Source organism: Delphinapterus leucas, chromosome 1 (assembly GCF_059928025.1).
Source record: "Delphinapterus leucas isolate spDelLeu-1000000601 "Yukka" chromosome 1, BTC_Dleu_Yukka2, whole genome shotgun sequence".
Taxonomy (NCBI): Eukaryota; Metazoa; Chordata; class Mammalia; order Artiodactyla; family Monodontidae; genus Delphinapterus; species Delphinapterus leucas.
The window spans coordinates 134965360-134984075 of record NC_143129.1 but is presented as its reverse complement, the minus strand read 5'-3'; the positions used below and the strand labels follow the sequence as shown (position 1 = coordinate 134984075).

At 37.3% G+C, this 18716-nt stretch overlaps 1 protein-coding gene across 3 annotated transcripts in view; it reads left to right on the top strand.

The window, feature by feature from the left end:
* Positions 1-18716, top strand: part of RAVER2 (ribonucleoprotein, PTB binding 2) — a 116565-nt gene that overhangs the window by 82052 nt on the left and 15797 nt on the right. For all 3 annotated transcript variants that reach the window (XM_089921476.1, XM_022581225.3, XM_022581224.3), the window contains exon 11: positions 1427-1563. In XM_089921476.1, coding sequence (XP_089777602.1) covers positions 1427-1563 — 137 coding nt within the window. The remainder of the gene's footprint in view (positions 1-1426; positions 1564-18716) is intronic.

Here is an 18716-nt window from a genome sequence, read left to right as displayed (position 1 = left end):
CGGACCAGGGCTTGAACCTGTGTCCCCTGCATTGGCAGGCGGATTCTTAACCACTGCGCCACCAGGGAAGCCCAGTATTTTGGAGTTTTATTGAATACTTTTCATAATGAGTTTTACTTTAATTTTTAACTTAATGGAAGCAAATAATGCGTATTAACCAGTTAAACCCCGTGTTACGACCCTAGTCCCATAGATTGAAAGAATAACTAAATTAAAGCTTTTAAAATGCATTCTATTTTATTTAAGGAAAACATCTTTTATAATATGTTATTAAACATATAATCAATTTATTGAATTTTATGGAATCATGATTGAAAATAATTGGATTAAGGAATTATTTGACAATACTATAATTCTTTACAATATATATAGAATCATATTTCTAAAATATGAAGTTTAAACCTCTATGGAATCTAATATAGCCGGAGTATTTGCCAAATACCCCCCAATATGTTAGTTACTAATAATCGGCAGAAGTGGAATTCTCGTTTACTCTTTTAGAGGCCCTCCTCAAGCCTTCAATTAGTAAATTAAAACTATTAATTCAAATATAGTTTTAAGAGAAAATCACAAATGTGGTGTGCTCTAGGCACTAAGATATTCACTATAACATCGGTTTTCAATAGTGAAACATTGGAAAGTGCCTTAATGGTCATCAATAGGGGAATGGTTAAATAGTTTGTCATAAAATGGAATATATAATTGAGGGGAGTGCTATGTGTACTAATATGAAATGATCTCTAAAGCAAATGGTTAAGTGGAAGAAGCAAATGTGTGCATAGAATGATTCCATTTATGTTTATTTAAAGCTATGTATTCTTATATGCATGTGTTTGAATGTGTAAATGCATAAAGTAAATCTGAGAAAATTAATTCTAAACTGTTATGTCTGGGAAAAAGAATAGAATTGAATGAAAAGACGTGAAAGATAAATTTTGTTTTTAGTATACATTCTTTGTATTTTATGAAGTATCCTCTTGAACCAAAACATTAATTTGTAATTAATTAATTAATTTGTAATTAAACATTAAAAACATTTTTAAAGCCAGAAAAAAGTTTAATGTGCTTCTGGTATGCCTACTGTATTTTTATCTGATCTAAAAACTGATGGTTACAACTATTGCATAAATAAGAACGGTTAATTTACATTTCGTATGCCTTATTTCAGAGATTAGACATATACTTTTTAAATGTTTCCATCAAGATCATTTACCCATAGGGCAGGCTTCCATTTTCATTGTTTTAAACAAGTGAGACACATATCACATACTATATATTTTTCCCTCAGGAATAATAAATGTAGATATTTACTGGCAAACTAAAATTTGTGTTCTATTTGAGAATATGCTGAATTAACGGGTTTTGTACTCTGTAATTTATTAATAAAACCAGCCAACTGAAATATATGTATTGATTTTGCCTTAAGCCCCTGCAAGTAAAATCACTCTACAGAAGACTGGAATTGCAAGCAACATTCTGGATGCAATCTCTCAGGGAAATGAATCGCAACACACGTTGGAGACGTGCATTGCTTACTCTCAACCTTTTGGTGATTATGCACAGGTACATGAATCTCAGGTTTTGATGATATATAGAAAAATTGCTTCAACTATATACTGAGTTCACTGGATATGAAAATGTGATTCTTGTAATATAAGGAATTAAAATTGCACTGATCTATACAATATTTCTTGCTTGCCATTTGGAATTTTAGGACATGTTCAGAAGATTGCTAAGTATGATTTTGCCTAGATATTCACATTGCATTGTTTACACCAGTGGTGAGCAAATGACAGAGCAAATCCAGCCCACAACCTGTTTTGTAAATAAAGTTTTACTGGGATACAGCCACATCCATTTATTTGCATGTTGTCTATGGTGCGTTGTGCTACAGCGGCAGAGTTGAGTAGTTACAACAGGTACTGTGTGGCCCACAGGATCAGATATTTACTCTCTGGCTCTTTACAGAAAAACTCTGCTGACATCTGGTTTACACCAGTGTAGACTTGACTAAGAAGCCCAAGGAAATGCCTCTGTTCTTCCCCACCGCTTGTGTATGTAGAGATATGATCATAACTAGCACTATTATGCTAACTCTTAAAACAGTCAATCAATAACATTAAAAGTATTACATTCAGGGCTTCCCTGGTGGTGCAGTGGTTGAGAGTCCGCCTGGCGATGCAGGGGACACGGGTTCGTGCCCCGGTCCGGGAGGATCCCACATGCCGCGGAGCGGCTGGGCCCATGAGCCGTGGCCGCTGAGCCTGTGCGTCCGGAGCCTGTGCTCCGCAATGGGAGAGGCCACAACAGTGAGAGGCCCGTGTACCGCAAAAAAAAAAAAAAAAAAAAAAAAAAAAAGTACTACATTCAAAAGACACACTTTGTCATTACTTAAATATGTCCATTTCGCTTTGGCCTTTTCTCCTTCAGCTTATTCTTAGTGGCTTAAGCTAAGAGTGTATATCATGTTAGTAGTATGTGATTATGTAATCATGAGAGTCTTATAATCAACAATTCTGATTCTTTCTTATTTCTCAGAGCAGTCACCTTCTCAGCTCTTTCCTGTCTGGGGGAGCAATACCTCCACTTTGCTTTTCTTAGAGCAGCTGTGTTGGCTACATCTGTCTCTAATAAACTTAGAAAAGAAAACCTATGCAAATTCACTTAGAACAATTGATGCCTGATTATGCTTTTATGGTGGGATACTAGAAACCCAGGTCAAATGGATTCTGTAGAAATGGTAAAGCTGGATATAATGAAGTCTCTTACATACCTGTGGAAAAGATGGAGAAATATGAATTGGAAGATGATGCAATTAGATAGCAACATACCTATATTTAAGGAACAGTAATCATGAATTGATGCAATTTGGAAGGCATTCTCTTCTGTGTTTCATAAAACTCCATCATTGTTCCCTTATTTGTTAACATTTTAAGTAATGACTTAGATGAGAACATTAATTATATGCTGATTATATTTACAGGTGACAAAAGGCAAAGAAGTTATCAGAGATGTGTAAAATCATTTATGAATAATTTATAGTTGTGAAAATTAGAAACAACCTAAATTTCCAACAATCTATAAGACTGAATAAACAAATTATGTCATATTTTTATCAGGAAATATAATGCAGATATTAAAAATCATGTAAAACAATGTGTAAACACATGGTAAATTTTCATAATCTATTTTTAATCTCAAAAATTTATAAAATATAGTCATGTGCAATTCTAATTTTTTGGGTTTTTTTTTTTACAAGGAACAAAATTTACTTTCATAAACAAGACGAAGCACAATAAATTTTTAAAAATACTTAAATGTGTGATTTAAGCTTTAAAAGTTATTTTTATACTTTTTCATTTTCGAAATTTGTGTTGCTTTTCTCACTAGCCGTTTTGCTTGTTAGATTACTGTGTTTTATTATATACTTATATCCATAGAAAAACCTTTCCCATTTACTCATGGAGAAATTCTGTGATAAAGATGCCTTTGCATTGCCAGCCTTCCTCCTGCCTCTTCACTTGCTTAACCAGAGAAATTGTGGAGGTGTGCATCCTCCCTTGATTCAGTGTCTCCTTGGACATTCCCTGCTGTTTCCTCATGCTTGTTCATGTTGTTTTCTCTCCTTATGTTCTTTCATTCTTATAACCTAAACTTAATTAAATGTTACCAATTGAATAACTAGTAAAAGTTGGTCATACTTTAGGAATTCCTTCTGTTTCCACTGTTAGAATGCAGGAAAAGGTCCAAGGAAAAGAAACCAAGGTTTGTTTTCAACATTTACTATATGCTTTATAATATAAACATTTGATCTTTTTAGCAATCTTGTGATATCTAAATGACCACTTCCATAATACAAGTGGAAAAGCATAAGGGGTAAATAAACTTTCAAGTTTATGCAGTTAGTAAAGGATTTCTCTGATTCCAAAATCCACATTCTTTTCATTATACCATGGAGAAATTTCTTCAGGCATGAAAGTAGTGTCTTATAGAAACTGTTTGGTTGTTTGCTTTGTACTAGCAACTGTGCATGAGGATTAGGAGAGATGGCTATGTCAAAATATAGATGATATAATACTCTTTATTTCTAATAAAACTATCACATTTAAAAATCCTAATTGGCGGGATTCCCTGGTGGCGCAGTGGTTGAGAGTCCGCCTGCCGATGCAGGGGACACGGGTTCGTGCCCCGGTCTGAGAGGATCCCACATGCCGTGGAGCAGCTGGGTCCACGAGCCATGGCCGCTGAGCCCGTGCGTCCGGAGCCTGTGCTCCGCAACGGGAGAGGCCACAGCAGTGAGAGGCCCGCGTAGGGCAAAAAAAAAAATCCTAATTGGCATTCTAGTATTGGTGAAGCTACTTGTATCAGATTATCCCTCCTGCAGATAACGGTTATTAAAATTGTATCAAATATGAAACAAAAACATTTGAAGACCCTGAAGAATGACCAAAAGCAGGCAGAAACTGAAGGGGAGCCAGTCCTTAAAAGAGGGAAACTGCATTGGATGAGATTTATGTTTCTGTGGCTTTTTGCCTAACACAATCCCACCCCACTGCCAGCCTATGCAGAAAGATGCAGTCTTACCAGCTGATGGAGTCAGAGGACAGAGTTCAGGACTGTTAGCAAGGCTGGAAAATAAGGGGGAAATCTCAGAAAAATCTCTGTGTAAACTCAGCCCAAGTACACTTGACTGACTTTTGAACTTTGTGTGAGGGGACTCCAGGGGACCTGGTGGCAAACAACAGATGGAAGGCTAAAGAACCATGAAGAGATTCAGTTCCTTTCCAGCACAGAGGAGGTAGTTTGGAGTTTGAGTTCATAAAAGTTGACTCCTTCTCAGCAAAGATCAACAACCTTCAGAGGAAGGTTACACAATCCGTAGCATCTATGAATATATCATCCACAATGTTCAGTAAACAAAAATAATTAGAAAGTTGAAAAAACAAGAAAATGTGACCCACAATTAAGGGGATAAGCAATTAATAGAAACTGACCCCAAGATGAACCAGATGTTGGTATTAGTAGACAAAGACTTAAAACAACTATTATAAACAACTATTATAAACAGGACTTAAAGGAAATAAAGTAAAAATGAACAGATGGGAAATTTCAGGAAGAAATACAAACTTAAAAAAAAAGCTCTAGAACTAAAAAGTACAGTATCCACCAAACAAAATACACTGGATGGGCTTAGTAGAAGTTTGGAGAAAGCAGGAAAAAAGGTTCAATTAATGTAAAGACAAGTCAAAAGAAATAATTCAGTCTGAAGAACAGAGAGAAAGAGGTTGAAAACCAATAAACAGATCCTCAGGGACCTACGGGACAACATAAAGCAGTCTAAAATAAGTGTAATTGAGTCCCAGAAGGAGAGGAGAAAGATAATTGGGCATAAAATATTTGAAAAAATAATGATAAAACATTCCCCATGTTTGCTTTAAAAACCTTACAGATTTAACAGAGTCAGAGAACTCCCCTGCAAAGCAGGATAAGTAAAAACAAAATATTATGTTGGCACACCAGTTAATATGCTGAAAACCAAAGTTATAAAGAAATTATCTTGAAAGCCATCAGATAAAAATAATGCCTCTTATCTCAAGCCAGTTGCTCAACTTTGGCACTGTTGACATTCTGGGCTGGATAATTCTTGGTTTCAGTGGGGCTGTACTCTACATTGTAGGATGTTTAGCAGCATCCTTGTCCTCCACCCACTAGGTTGCCCCTCACTGAGTATAATTGTGATTAAACAACTGGTAACTATGTGGGTAAATTAAAAAGACTATATATTTTCTCTCTTCTTTATTTATTAAAGTTAATTAAAAACAAAATTGTAACATTGCATGGTGCAGCTTGTAATGTGTGTAGATATAACACATTTGACAACAATAGTACAAAGGACAGTATGAGGTGAATGAAATTGTTTGTGGGGTAATTACATTTTACCCGAAGTAGAAAAATATTAACTCTTGAGTAGACTGTGATAAGTTATGGAATGTATATTGTAATCCATAGAGCAACCATTAAAAAGTTCAGAAATTATACCTAAAATGTCAACAGTTTAATTACAATGGAATTCTAAGAACATTTGATTAAACCAAAAAAAAAAAAATGTCAGGAAAGGAAAAACACTAATTAGGATGAATAGAAAGCAAATAGATAAGTAGTAAACCTTGATTGAATGATAATGATAGTTAAGTGAAAATTGACTACATCCTCCAATTAAAACAAAGAAATTGTCAGAACAGGCCAGAATGTACACTTCTACCACTTCTATTCAACAACATAAACTTGGAGGTTTTAGTCAATGAAACAAGGTTTAAAAAAAGGTATGAAATAGGAAAGTAAAAGTAAAAGTGTCTTTCTTTGCATATGACATGCCTGTTTACATGAAAAATCCTTAAGAATCTAAAAAGCAACCACTGAATATAATAAGTAAACTTTGCAAGGTCACAAGATAGAAGGACAATATACAAAACAATGAATTGTATTTCTGCGTACTAGCAGCAACAGTTGGAAAATAAAGTTGAAAAAAAATTTCCATTTATAGTAGCACCAAACCTGAAATACATAGTAATAAATTAAGAGAAGATTTGTAAAAACTCTACAATGATAACTGTAAAACAATGCTGAGAGAAATTACAGGAGGTGCCTATGAATGGAGTGCTAGACCATGTGCTCATGAATTGGAAGACTTAGTATTGGTACGATGTCAGCTCTTCTCCTCAAATTGATCTATAGATTCAGTGCAAATCTCAACCACTTTCTCAGCAACCTTTTTCTAAAAGCTGATTTTTAAAATTTATATTGAAATGCAGTGGAATTACTCTACCCAAAACAATCTTTACACAGAAGAACAAAACTGGAGGACTTCTTCTGCATGACTTCAAGATTTATTATAAAGTCATAGTAATCAAGACAGTGTGGTGTTGGCATAATGATAGACAAATGGATCAGTAGAATAAAATAGACCCATACTTAAATGGTAAATTGATTTTGGACACAAATTTTAAAACAGTCCAATAGGTAAAAAATACAAATATTGTTGGAACAACTGATTATCCGTATTGGAAAACATGAACCCTGACTCTTACACTCTAAATTTAATTTGCAATGTATCAGAGGCCTGCATGGAAAATCCAAGCCATAGATAACATCAACCAAAATGGCATAATAAGAACCTTCAAACAGTGTCTCCTCCATAAAGGCATCAATAATGCAGGCAGGAATGATCAGAATAAACTTTTACAGAACTCTGGATATTAGCTAAAGGCATGAAGCAACCAGGGGAGTATTTAGTCAAGAAAAATGTCTGAATATTGGTAAAAACAGCTAGCTTTATGGTCTTTTAGACAATCCAATTCCTGTTCTCCTGTCTCTTTCCAACAGCCCATAATCATAGTAAAAAACCAGGAAGCTGGTATCCACCAGAGTGGGCAAGAAAGGGTTGGAGCTCCACAAAGCCTCTTTCCCAGAGAACTATTATTTGACCGCTCTGCTGGTTCCCAGGAAGGACCCCACTTGCAAGGCTATTTTCATTTGACCTGACTCAGAGCTTGCCCTCAGGGGAGTTTGTTGAAAACATTTAGAGGAAATTTTTTAACTTTATGGCTGCCTGAGGTGCTAGATGATATTTGGGGCAAAAAAAAATAGGCTAACCCAAAAGCGTTAAAGGAAACGTTGGGGTATTAGATATCCCCAGGGCCTTTGAAAATCTCTGACATGTCCTGGGAATCTTACCAGGCCATGCACACATGTAGGATTGTGCACGTGCTTGGGAAGAACCCAAGAAGGCCCTAAGCTGTCACTTGCAGAAGTGAAGGCTAAGGCAGAGTTGTCAGCTGCCTGGCTGAGTGGTGAAGGCTTGGCCCAACACACACATGGCAAAGTCTCGGAGACTTACTGGTTCCAGGCGTTAAGTGAATCATTAGGTGACCACTGAGCTAATGGAGTAGTCTTCAGTTACCACTCACAACAAAGGATACACCCTTTACATAATTACTTCAGAAAAGTCACTAAACAACCAGCAATAACAAATTTTGAAGGGGGAGTACAAACGGATTTCCAGAGTTGCCACATTATATCATTTTTCAACAAAAAATCATGAGACATGCAAAGAAATAAGAAAGTATGGCTCATAAACAGTGGGAAAAGCAACCAGTAGAAACTGTTTCTAAGGAAGCCCAAACATTGGACTTATTAGACAAAGGTTTAAATCACCTATTGTAAATATGTTCAAAGAATGGAAGAAAACCACATCTAAAGAACTAAAAGAAAGTGTGAGAACAGTGTCTCACCAAATAGAAAATATCAATATGGCAACAGGACTTATAAAAAAGGACCAAATAGAAATTCTGGATTTGAAAAGTGTAATAATTGAAATGAAAAATTCACTAGGGCAGAGTAGCAGATTTAAATAGGCAGAAGAAATAACCAACAGATTTGGAAGATAGGTCAATCGAGATTATCCAGTCTGAAGAATAGAAAGAATGAAGAAAAGTGAACCATAACATAACAAGTGTTGAGGAGGATGGAGAGAAATTAGTACCCTCCTACATTGCTAGGGGTGAGGGGAGTGTGAAATGGTGCAGCTGCTTTGGAAAACACTTTGGCAGTTCCTCAAAATGTTAAGCACAGAGTTACCATATGACCTAGGGCATGAACCTTAGAGAACGGACACATATGTCTACATATAAACCAGTACTGTACGTGACTCTTCATAACAGCGTATTTATAACAGCCAAAAAGAGAAACAACCCCAATGTCCATCAGTTGGTGAATGAATAAACAAAGTGTGGTATATCCGTACAATGGAGTATTACTCATCCATAAAAGGAATGGAGTACTTATCTTTGTCACAACATGGATGAGCCTTGAAAGCATTATGCTGCATGAAATGAGCCAGATACAAAAGGCCACATATGATGCCATTTCTATGAAATATCCAAAATAGGCAAATCCTTAGAGAAAGTAAACAGATACTGGTTACTGTGGGGGCCAGGAGAAGTGGGAGTTGGGGGGTGTCTTCTGGAGTGATAAAAAATACTCTGGAATTAGATCGTGGTGATGGTTGCACAACCCTGTGAACATCAACAAATATTGAACTCTAATTTTAAAACATAAGCCTTACCTGTACTAAATAGAGGATAGCATTTCCAGTCGTTGTTTTAGAGATCTTAAAATTATCTAATGATATACAAGCGAGTTAAATCAATTATTCCAGATCTAGTTCTTTAAAAAAAAATTTTTTTTATTAGCTGCACTGCGCAGCTGTGGGATCTTAGTGTCCTGACCAGGGATGGAACTCATGCCCCCTGCAGTGGAAGCACAGAGCCCTAACCACTGAACTGCCAGGGAAGTTCCCAGATCTGGTTCTAGTTAGGAGCCAGTTTCAAATGGGCTACTCCTCCCGTTTCCCTGGTTGATTATAATAATTAGTGAGAATTGCCATTGAGCTGCAGTTATTTATTTTCTCAACAACTGCATCTCTCAAATGTTTGAACTGTTGTTGAGAGAAGTTAAATCAGAAATAGATGTAGCTGTTTAAAATTTTGTTGTGCACAGTCTTCACAGTGATAACAGCATATATAATCCTGTTAGTTTGAAAGTACAAGTGGAGTTTGAAAAGTCAGGTTCTGAGGTGGAGATAAATAGGTACATCTAAATAGGTCATACGGTTGGAAGAAGCCCACCTTAAGGGAGAAGCCTTTGAGCCAATTTATTAAATATTTTTTAAACACCTAAATCTAACATCTACCTATAATCTACGAAAAACAAGACATTCCTCCCTATTAATAATGTACGTAAAATAGATAAAATTTCTCTTAAGTAACTTCTGTTTGACATAGACATTAGTTCTAATAACATAAAGAATAATGTGAGAACTATTTTAGCTATTTCATATCTTTTTAAGTCGTGGTTTTGGGTTTTCATTTGACACTTACCGTTAATGGGTAGCTGGCATGCCCTGCATTAGGGATGGCACTGTCTACTTGCGTGTTGTACTCTTCTGTTGCCCTTGGTTACAGGGATCTTTCCTGCCGGGAAGCTGACTACCTGTTCCAGGGAATCAACCACAAAATGTATGATGAGATGGTATGATGAGGGAAGAGGAAACAAAAAAAATGAACAGAAAGGCCTGGCAATGCTTTGTGCTTTCATATAGCGCCTGATGCTGCCACCTAATGGGCAAATAATGCAGAGAGACTTGCCAAGAAGAGTTTTGTGTGGTCTGTGATAGATCAGAATCTTGTGACAAGCACTAGCTATATGAAATATTTTTTAAAACCCAAACTACTTTAACCAGTAACTGTGGAACCACAGATTATATTAGCTCTAGACAGTAACTTGGGAAGTACATTAAAAAATGATTTTTGCTAAAAACTAGAATTAAGGAAAGCAAATTGTGGAAATGTATTTAAAGTTACCATCATTACTTTAAAATCTTGGTTTAGAAACCAAATCAGTCTTTTCAAATCAGTCTTTTAGGTGTTTGAAAAAATCTACAAAAGAATAGTGTACAGTATGAAAAAATCTGAAGAGAGTTTTGAATTGCTATTCTGACATGTTTAATGTTTCAAGGGATTTTAATGTGTGTTGATTTTTAAAAAATGATTATTAAACATACTTAAATCTAAGATATATAATTTGTACAACTTGATATACTCAAACTGGGTAGGTGATGGTCAAATTTTACTTTTTTAAAATGTAGTAAAATGATCCTCCTTTTGGAGGATCAGTCTTTAAATTGAAAGTTAAGACTTAAAATTATTCATATGAAGAAAGGCAAGTAGCTGAGAGGCAAAAATTAACATGAAAATTGAAAACATCTATGCATATATATAAAAGAAAGACATTTTGTTGTTAGTTTTATTATTAATGTCACAAAATGAAGCATGTTGGTTTTAAAACATTTTTTTAACTGGGGAATACAAGAAAAATTGTATTCTTTAAATAAAATTTTAGAAATGAACTGTGTTTAATGCAGAAGAGATAGTCAAATTCATTCTTATTTCTTTAGGTATGAAGTCTAAAAGCTAGATTTGAAACTATAAGGAGGGATATTAGGGGTTTGATTCAGATTTTAGATGAACTAGTGCAGTTGGTCATTTCAGGTTTTCCATCCCATCTAACTCCACTCGAGACAAGACTTAGGAAAGATAAAGTGGGGCTAAAGGTGAAGGTGACACTGAGGAGTCCTACATAGAGGCAGAATTTTCTGAAAACCAATTTGATTTTGTATTTAGGAAGTTACATGCCAAGTGGTGACATTTCTTTTAGAAGAGCATTAATGGTGAAGGAATATCTTTAATTAGCACTGGTAGTAGATGAGCCTAATCAAATTCACAATCAACATTAACATATCCCAAAGGAATCTCCCTGAGGAATATTCAAGATTCCATTTTCTCAAATTCTTATGAGCACTTTTAAAATAAGCCTTCAATTCAGTTATTGGAGTGAGCTTAAAAAAAATTTTTTTTTGGCTTTCATAGCAGAATTTATATGCATTTTATTTATTTATTTATTTATTTATTTTAACATCTTTATTGGGGTATAATTGCTTTACAATGGTGTGTTAGTTTCTGCTTTATAACAAAGTGAATCAGTTATACATATACATATGTTCCCATATCTCTTCCCTCTTGCGTCTCCCTCCCTCCCACCCTCCCTATCCCACCCCTCCATGCGGTCACAAAGCACCGAGCCGATATCCCTGTGCCATGCGGCTGCTTCCCACTAGCTATCTACCTTACGTTTGTTAGTGTATATATGTCCATGCCTCTCTCTCGCCCTGTCACAGCTCACCCTTCCTGAGCTTAAAAATTGAGCTTAAGATACATTGTAAGTTTTAAACTTTGGCCATCACATGGAAATAAAAGTTAGTCTACATTTGCATGAAGATAAAAAGATGTGCTTTAATAAAAGGAAGAAAATGGGATTTCTTTTTTAATCCAAAAATAAAATAGCAGGTGCATAGTTACAGAATGGGTTTCATAGTCAATATGTGCAAATTTTGGATTTTGAAAAATAAGGCAGGGCTTCCCTGGTGGTGCAGTGGTTAAGAATCTGCCTACCAATGCAGGGGACACGCGTTCAAGCCCTGGTTCGGGAAGATCCCACATGCTGCGGAGCAGCTAAGCCTGTGTGCCATAACTACTAAGCCTGCGCTCTAGAGCCCGCGAGCCACAACTACTGAGCCCGCGAGCCACAACTACTGAAGCCCGTGCACCTAGAGTCCATGCTCTGCAACAAGAGGAGCCACCTCAATGAGAAGCCTGTGCACCACAACGAAGAGCAGCCCCTGCTCACCACAACTAGAGAAAGTCCGTGTGCAGCAAAGAAGACTCAATGCAGCCAAAAATAAAATAAATAAATTTATTTTAAAAAATTAAAAAGAAAAGGCAGATTCGAATAATGACAAGAATACTAAAGTGAGAAAAATTGGGTTGGATTCATAGCCCTACTATTGCATAGCCTGTGATTTTAGCCAAGTCACATAAGTTTTCTGAGCTTTTGTTTTCTCATCTCTTCAGTGGAGGTAATAATTCCTTCCCTGCCTACGGCACAGGTCAATGATTCAGTGTAGGACATCATCAAATTACATGTTATCAATTCTTACCTCTCCAAACGTACTATGGTTTGGCTATTTCGTTGATCTGATTTCTACCTGAATACTAGACATGCAAAACTAGGGTATTATAGCTTCTCTCAGTGTCTTTCCTTTCTTTATTCTCTTTAAAGCATAAGTGCCCGTTGAAATTGTTCTTTTCAGATTTTCAAAGTATACCACTCTGTTCTTTCTCATCTGTAAATTCCTCGTAAATTTTAACCAAAATTTTGAATCACATATATATAATCCGTGTGTTTGCCCACATGCGTATATCTAACAGCATGGACAAGTTCGGTGGCCTCCTGGAGAGACCTTCCAATGCCTGTCTCCTTTGTTGCCACATTTTTTTATGAAGCTGCTTATTAATCTACAGATTCCAAGATCAAACATATCATTCCCTGTTTATAATTAATCAGGCATTAGCCTGGCATTCCAGCCCCTCCACGATTGAGGCCAGCTTGCCTTTCCAACCCCATTTGCCACTATTCTCTTCCATGGAGCCACGCTGTCCCATCACAGGCCCATGATTTCCTGCCATCTGCCTTTGTCAGGCATTTACTTTCTCCTAAAAGGGTCATTCCATGTCTCCTCCTGTCCATATCTGGCCTCACCTCCAAATCTTAACTCAGGTGCCATGTCATCCATGAAACCTTTTCCTATATCTCTCAAACCCTCCACTCCCATTTTCCCTTCTCTGAAAAAGCTTTAGCACTTCACCTCTATTTCTCTTTTATATGGTGGCATTCTCCTTTAGAATGCTATTTTGTGCTTTTCTTACTTCCCCTCCTAGGATGTGAGAACTTGGAGGGCACAGTCCAAGTTTCATTCATCTAGGTAACCCCATAGCAGAGCCCAGTGCCCTCAATAGTTAGTCTATGAAAGAATAGATATTTATATCCTGCAAATATTAAATAGAAGGAAAAGTACTTGCTTGCGTTATACCTTTCCCACTTCTGTGGTTTTATTTTCTCCTTTTTGATGTTTCTTTGATACCAATTTATTTCTCCCAGAACACTGAACTTTGTTTCAAAAATCTTAACAACAACAAAAATCTTAATCAACTATCATCACTTCCCATTTAATCCAACAGTTCTTGCACTAAAAGATATCTTTGATAGAGTGTATTAGAAGAATTATCTTTCTCCTAGTATCATGTGGGCAACGATTTTCATTTCCTTTTCTTTTTAATTAAGTAATTTTATTTATTTATTTTTGTTTGCGTTGGGTCTTCATTGCTGCTCCCGGGCTGCGGCGAGCGAGGGCTACTCTTCACTGCAGTGCGCGGGCTTCTCATTGCGGTGGCTTCTCTTTGTCGCGGAGCACGGGCTCCAAGTGCGCAGGCTTCAGTAGTTGTGGCATGCGGGCTCAGTAGCTGTGGCTCGTGGGCTCTAGAGTGCAGGCTCAGTAGTTGTGGTGATTGGGCTTAGTTACTCCGCGGCATGTGGGATCTTCCCGGACCAGGGCTTGAACCCGTGTCCCCGGCATTGGCAGGTGGATTCTTAACCACTGTGCCACCAGGGAAGTCCCTCCTTTTCTTACTTACAGTTTCCCATGCTTCTTGGTGATGTTTTTTGCCGATCTCATGCATCCCAGTTGGTTCTTTCTGTGAATAGTATAGCACAACTAGGAAATCCTTTGAATGAAAGTATCTAATAAATTTCCTAACTGGCTTCTGAGAATAAGTATGGTATAGAAAGAGAGGAAAACTCAGGTGGTTGTTTTGCTTTATACTAAGACATGAAACATGGATTACTACATAGCAGGAAGAATCAGGGAAGAGCGTTGAGAGTGTGAGATTTCCAGATCTCAGAATGAGGTCGTTTCTCTCCCTCTTATATTTGAAAAACGAATTGGATTATATAAAACAGGTAGTTTTTCAAAATTAAACTAACTTAATGGACTGATCATTTATTAGAGAAAGAAAGCTAATGAGAAAAAAAAAGTTCATTATACCTGAAGCGAAGGGGCTGTGGTCCAAAACACAGTAAGATCACCAGACCAACAAAGAGACTATAATGAAGTGGCATGATAGTGGTGAGAGAGGACTCAGAGGGGAGAGGCTCCAGCTAAGTAGGTAAGCATGCAACTTTGTTGCAGGCAGCCCTTATCTAGGGTGGAATTTCTTTTTCTTGTTGAGCTCTATTGACATATAATGTATTAGTTTCACGTGACAACATGATGATTTGACATTTGTATATTTTGTGAAATAATCACCACAGTAAGTCTAGTTAACATCCATCACTGCAGTTACAATTTTTTTCTCACGATGAGAATTTTTAAGGTTTCATCTCTTAGCAACTTTCAAATATGCAATAGAGTATTAATTATAGTCGCTGTGCTATACATTACATTCCCAGGTCTTACTTATTTTGTAACTGGAAGCTTGACCACTATCACCCATCTTGCCAATCCCCCACCCCTGCACCTCTGGCAACCACCAATCTATCCCCTGTATCCATGAGTTAGGTTTGCTCTGTTTTGTTTTTTTGTGTGTTTGGCTTTTAGATTTCATAGGTAAGTGAGGGCCTACAGTATTTGTCTTTCTCTGACTTACTTCACTTAGCAAAATGCCCTCAAGGTCCATACACTGTCACGAATGGCAAGATTTCCTTTTCTGTGGCTGAATAACATTCCTGTGGGGTGTGTGTGTGTGTGTGTGTGTGTGTGTGTGTGTGTGTGTGTGTGTGTGTGTGTGTGTTCGTTCCACGTTATCTTTATCCATTCATCCATCGATGAACATTTAGGTTACTTCCATGTTTTGGTTCACAGACAGATATCTTTTCAAGTCAGTTTTTTTGTTTCCTTTGGATAAATACCCAGAAGTGGTATCGCTGGATCAAAAGGTAGTTCTACTTTTAATTTTTTGAGGACTCTCCATAGTGTTATTCATAGTGGCTACACCAATTTATATTCCCACCAACAGTGTGTGAGGGTTCCCTGTTATCCATATCCTTGCCAACACTTGTTATTTCTTGCCTTTTTGATAATAGCCATTCTAACAGGAGTGAGGTGATATCTCATTGTGGTTTTGATTTGCATTTCCCTAGTAATTAGTGATGTTGAACATCTTTTCATGCACCTGATGACCATCTGTATGTCTTTGGAGAAGTGTCTGTGTGTTTCTGTCTGCTCTTTTGGTTTAGTGGTTTTCTATGTTTTTCTCAGTTTCATCCTTTTTATGCTTCTTTTCTCTGCTCTAGATTTGTTTTGTGGTTACCATAAGGTTTGTATAAATCGTCTCATAGGAAAAACAGTCTGATTTCATGCTGATAGCATCTTATCTTCACTTGCCCATACAGGTTTCGTCCTTTTTCTCTTCCCCTTTTATGTTTTTGTTGCCTCAAATTATCCCTCTTTATGTTGTGATAACACATTGAAGTAGTTAGTTATTTTTTACTGCTTTTCTCCCCTTTAACCTTTATGCTATAATAAAGTATTTTAAAACCTATTCTGATATAGAGTTGAATTTTCTGATTCTGTCTATCACCCTACTCAAAGTTTTGTGTACTTCTGCCTTTTTGTTTCTGGCAGAAGAGCTCCTTTCAGCATTTCTTGTAAGGCAGGTCCATTGTTGATGAACTCCCTCAGCTTTTGTTTATCTGGGAAAGCCTTTACTTCTCCATATCTGAATGATAACTTTGCTGGATAGAGTATTCTCAGCTGACAGTTTTTATCTTTTAGTATTTTGAGAATGTCCACTCTCCTCTTGGCCTGTAGAGTTTCTGCCAAGAAATTTGCTGGTATTCTAATGGGGGTTCCTTTGTGCATTACCATCTTTTTCCTTGGCTGCCTTTAAAATTATTTTTCATTGACTTTTGACAGTTTTAATATAATGTGACTTAGGGAAGGTCTTTTTTGCGTTGAGGTAATCAGGTGTTCTCTTAGCTACATGACTTGTATATCCAGTTCCTTCCCCAGGTTTGGGAAGTGCTCACCTATTATTTCTTTAAATAAACTCTCTGCAGCCTTCTCCCTCTCTTCTTCTTGGATACCCATTATCCTAATGTGGCCATTCCTGAAACAGTTGGATACTCCTCATAGATGTCCTCATTTTTCTCTAGATCTTAATTCTCTTTTTTCTTCTACCTGTATCATTTCTAGATTTGTATCTTTAAGCTTGCTGATTCTCTCTTCCATAAGGTCTGCTCTATTTCCAATGCTTTCTAATGCATTTTTCATCTCGTTTATTGAGTTCTTCAGCTCCAGAATTTGTTTGGTTCTTTTTTAGGTTTTGTCTCTTTAGTAAAGTATTCCTTCTGTTCCTTAATTTATTCTTGAGCTCATTGAAGTTTCTTGAATTTCTTCATGAGAGCTGTTTTGAATTCTTTATCAGTTAGATCACAGTATTCCATGACTTTGCTTGGTTTATAGAGAATTGTCATTTTCTTTTTTGAATACAGTGTTACTGTGGGTTTTCACGGTGCCTGATGAGTTGTTCCTCTGCTGGAGCATTTGAAGTAATGAACACCTTTCTTCTTTCGGTAAAACTTTTTTTTTTTTGCTTGATTTTAATGATTCAACAGTTTAGAAATTAGAGGGCTCTCCTTTGTTTTCCGGTAGGTGGCACTATAGCACAAGTTTTTCGTTTTCTTACCTGAGCTGCTTCTGGTTATATGTGAGAGTCAGCACTTTGTCTGTCAGAGGTGTCGCTTGCCCAGTGCCCTCCTTGTCACTGCTTGTGCCTCTAGGGTCTTGGTGCCTTGCTGCTGCTAATGTCACCTCCTGAGGCACTGGGATGGTGAACATTTCTGCCATGTCCCAGACTTGAGTTGCAGGCTCTGCTACTTCAGGGGAGGTGAGTGGAGAACTGGGGTCACAGGCACCTCTACCATGTCAGGGGTTATTGGGTTTCCAGGTGCCACCGCTGTGGGAAGGGGTGGGGGGCTGGCTGCTGGAGTTGTGGGTGCCTCTGTGGCTGAAGGGACAGGACACAGCCCCCCATTGCCACTGCCGCCAGGTTACCTGGGGCTGTGAACACCACTGTGACTGGGAGGCTGGAGTCTCATATGCTGCCTCCCCTGCTGCTACTGGGTTCCCTGGGCCTGCAGGCTCAGCTGCTGTGGCTGGGGGAAGGCAGGATGGCAGGTTCCCCTAGTTTCACCTCCTCTTTGTGTTCCAGTCCACCCACCGTTAGATGCATAGATGTGTGGAGTTCTCCAGCATCCTGGTGTACTGGGCAGAGGCAACGTTTTTGAGTTGTGTATGTTTTACAGGTTATAGACTGAAGGGGAGAGACAAAGGGAATGTCTCACTCCAGCACGATGCTGACGTCACTCACGTTTTGTTTTTGATGTCACAGTTTACATCTCTTTCTCTTATGTGTCCATTACAAATCACTGTAGTTACTTTTACAACTTCTGTTTTTTAACCTTCACGCTAGCTTTGTAAATGACTACTTCACTGTCTTTACAAATTACTCTGAGTTTACCATATATTTACCGTTACTAGTGAGATTTATACTTTCATATGTTTTCCTGTTACTAAATGGTACCATTTCATTTCAGCTTAAAGAAGTCCCTTTAACATTTTTTGTAAGGCTGGTTTCATGGTGATGAATTCCTTTAGTTTTTGCTTGTCTAGAAAACTCTGCATCACTCCTTCAATTCTGAAAGACAACTTTGCCAGATAGACTATTCTTGGTTGGCAGTTTTTTTTTTTTCTTTCAGCACTTTGAATATATCATGCCACTGTTCTGATCTGAAAAGTTTCTGCTGAAAAATCTGTTGATAGTCTTATGGGGGCTTCCTTATATGTAACAAGATTTTTTTTTTTTTCTTGCTGCTTTTAAGATTCTCTTCTTGTCTTTAACCTTTGACTTTTTAATTATCATGTGTCTTGGTGTGAGTCTCTTTGGTTTTGTCTTATTTGGAACTCTCTGGGATTCCTGGATCTGGGTGTCTGTTTCCTTCCCCAGGTTAGGGAAATTTTCAACCATCATTTTTTCAAATAACTTTTCTGCCTCTTTCTCTCTCTTCTCCTTTTGGGACCCTTGTTGGTGTCCTATAAGTCCCTTTAAGCTATCTTCACTTTTTAAAATATTTTTTCTTTTTGCTGCTCTGATTGGATGAGTTCCACCACCCTGTTTGAGCTCACTGATCCTTTCCTCTGTTTC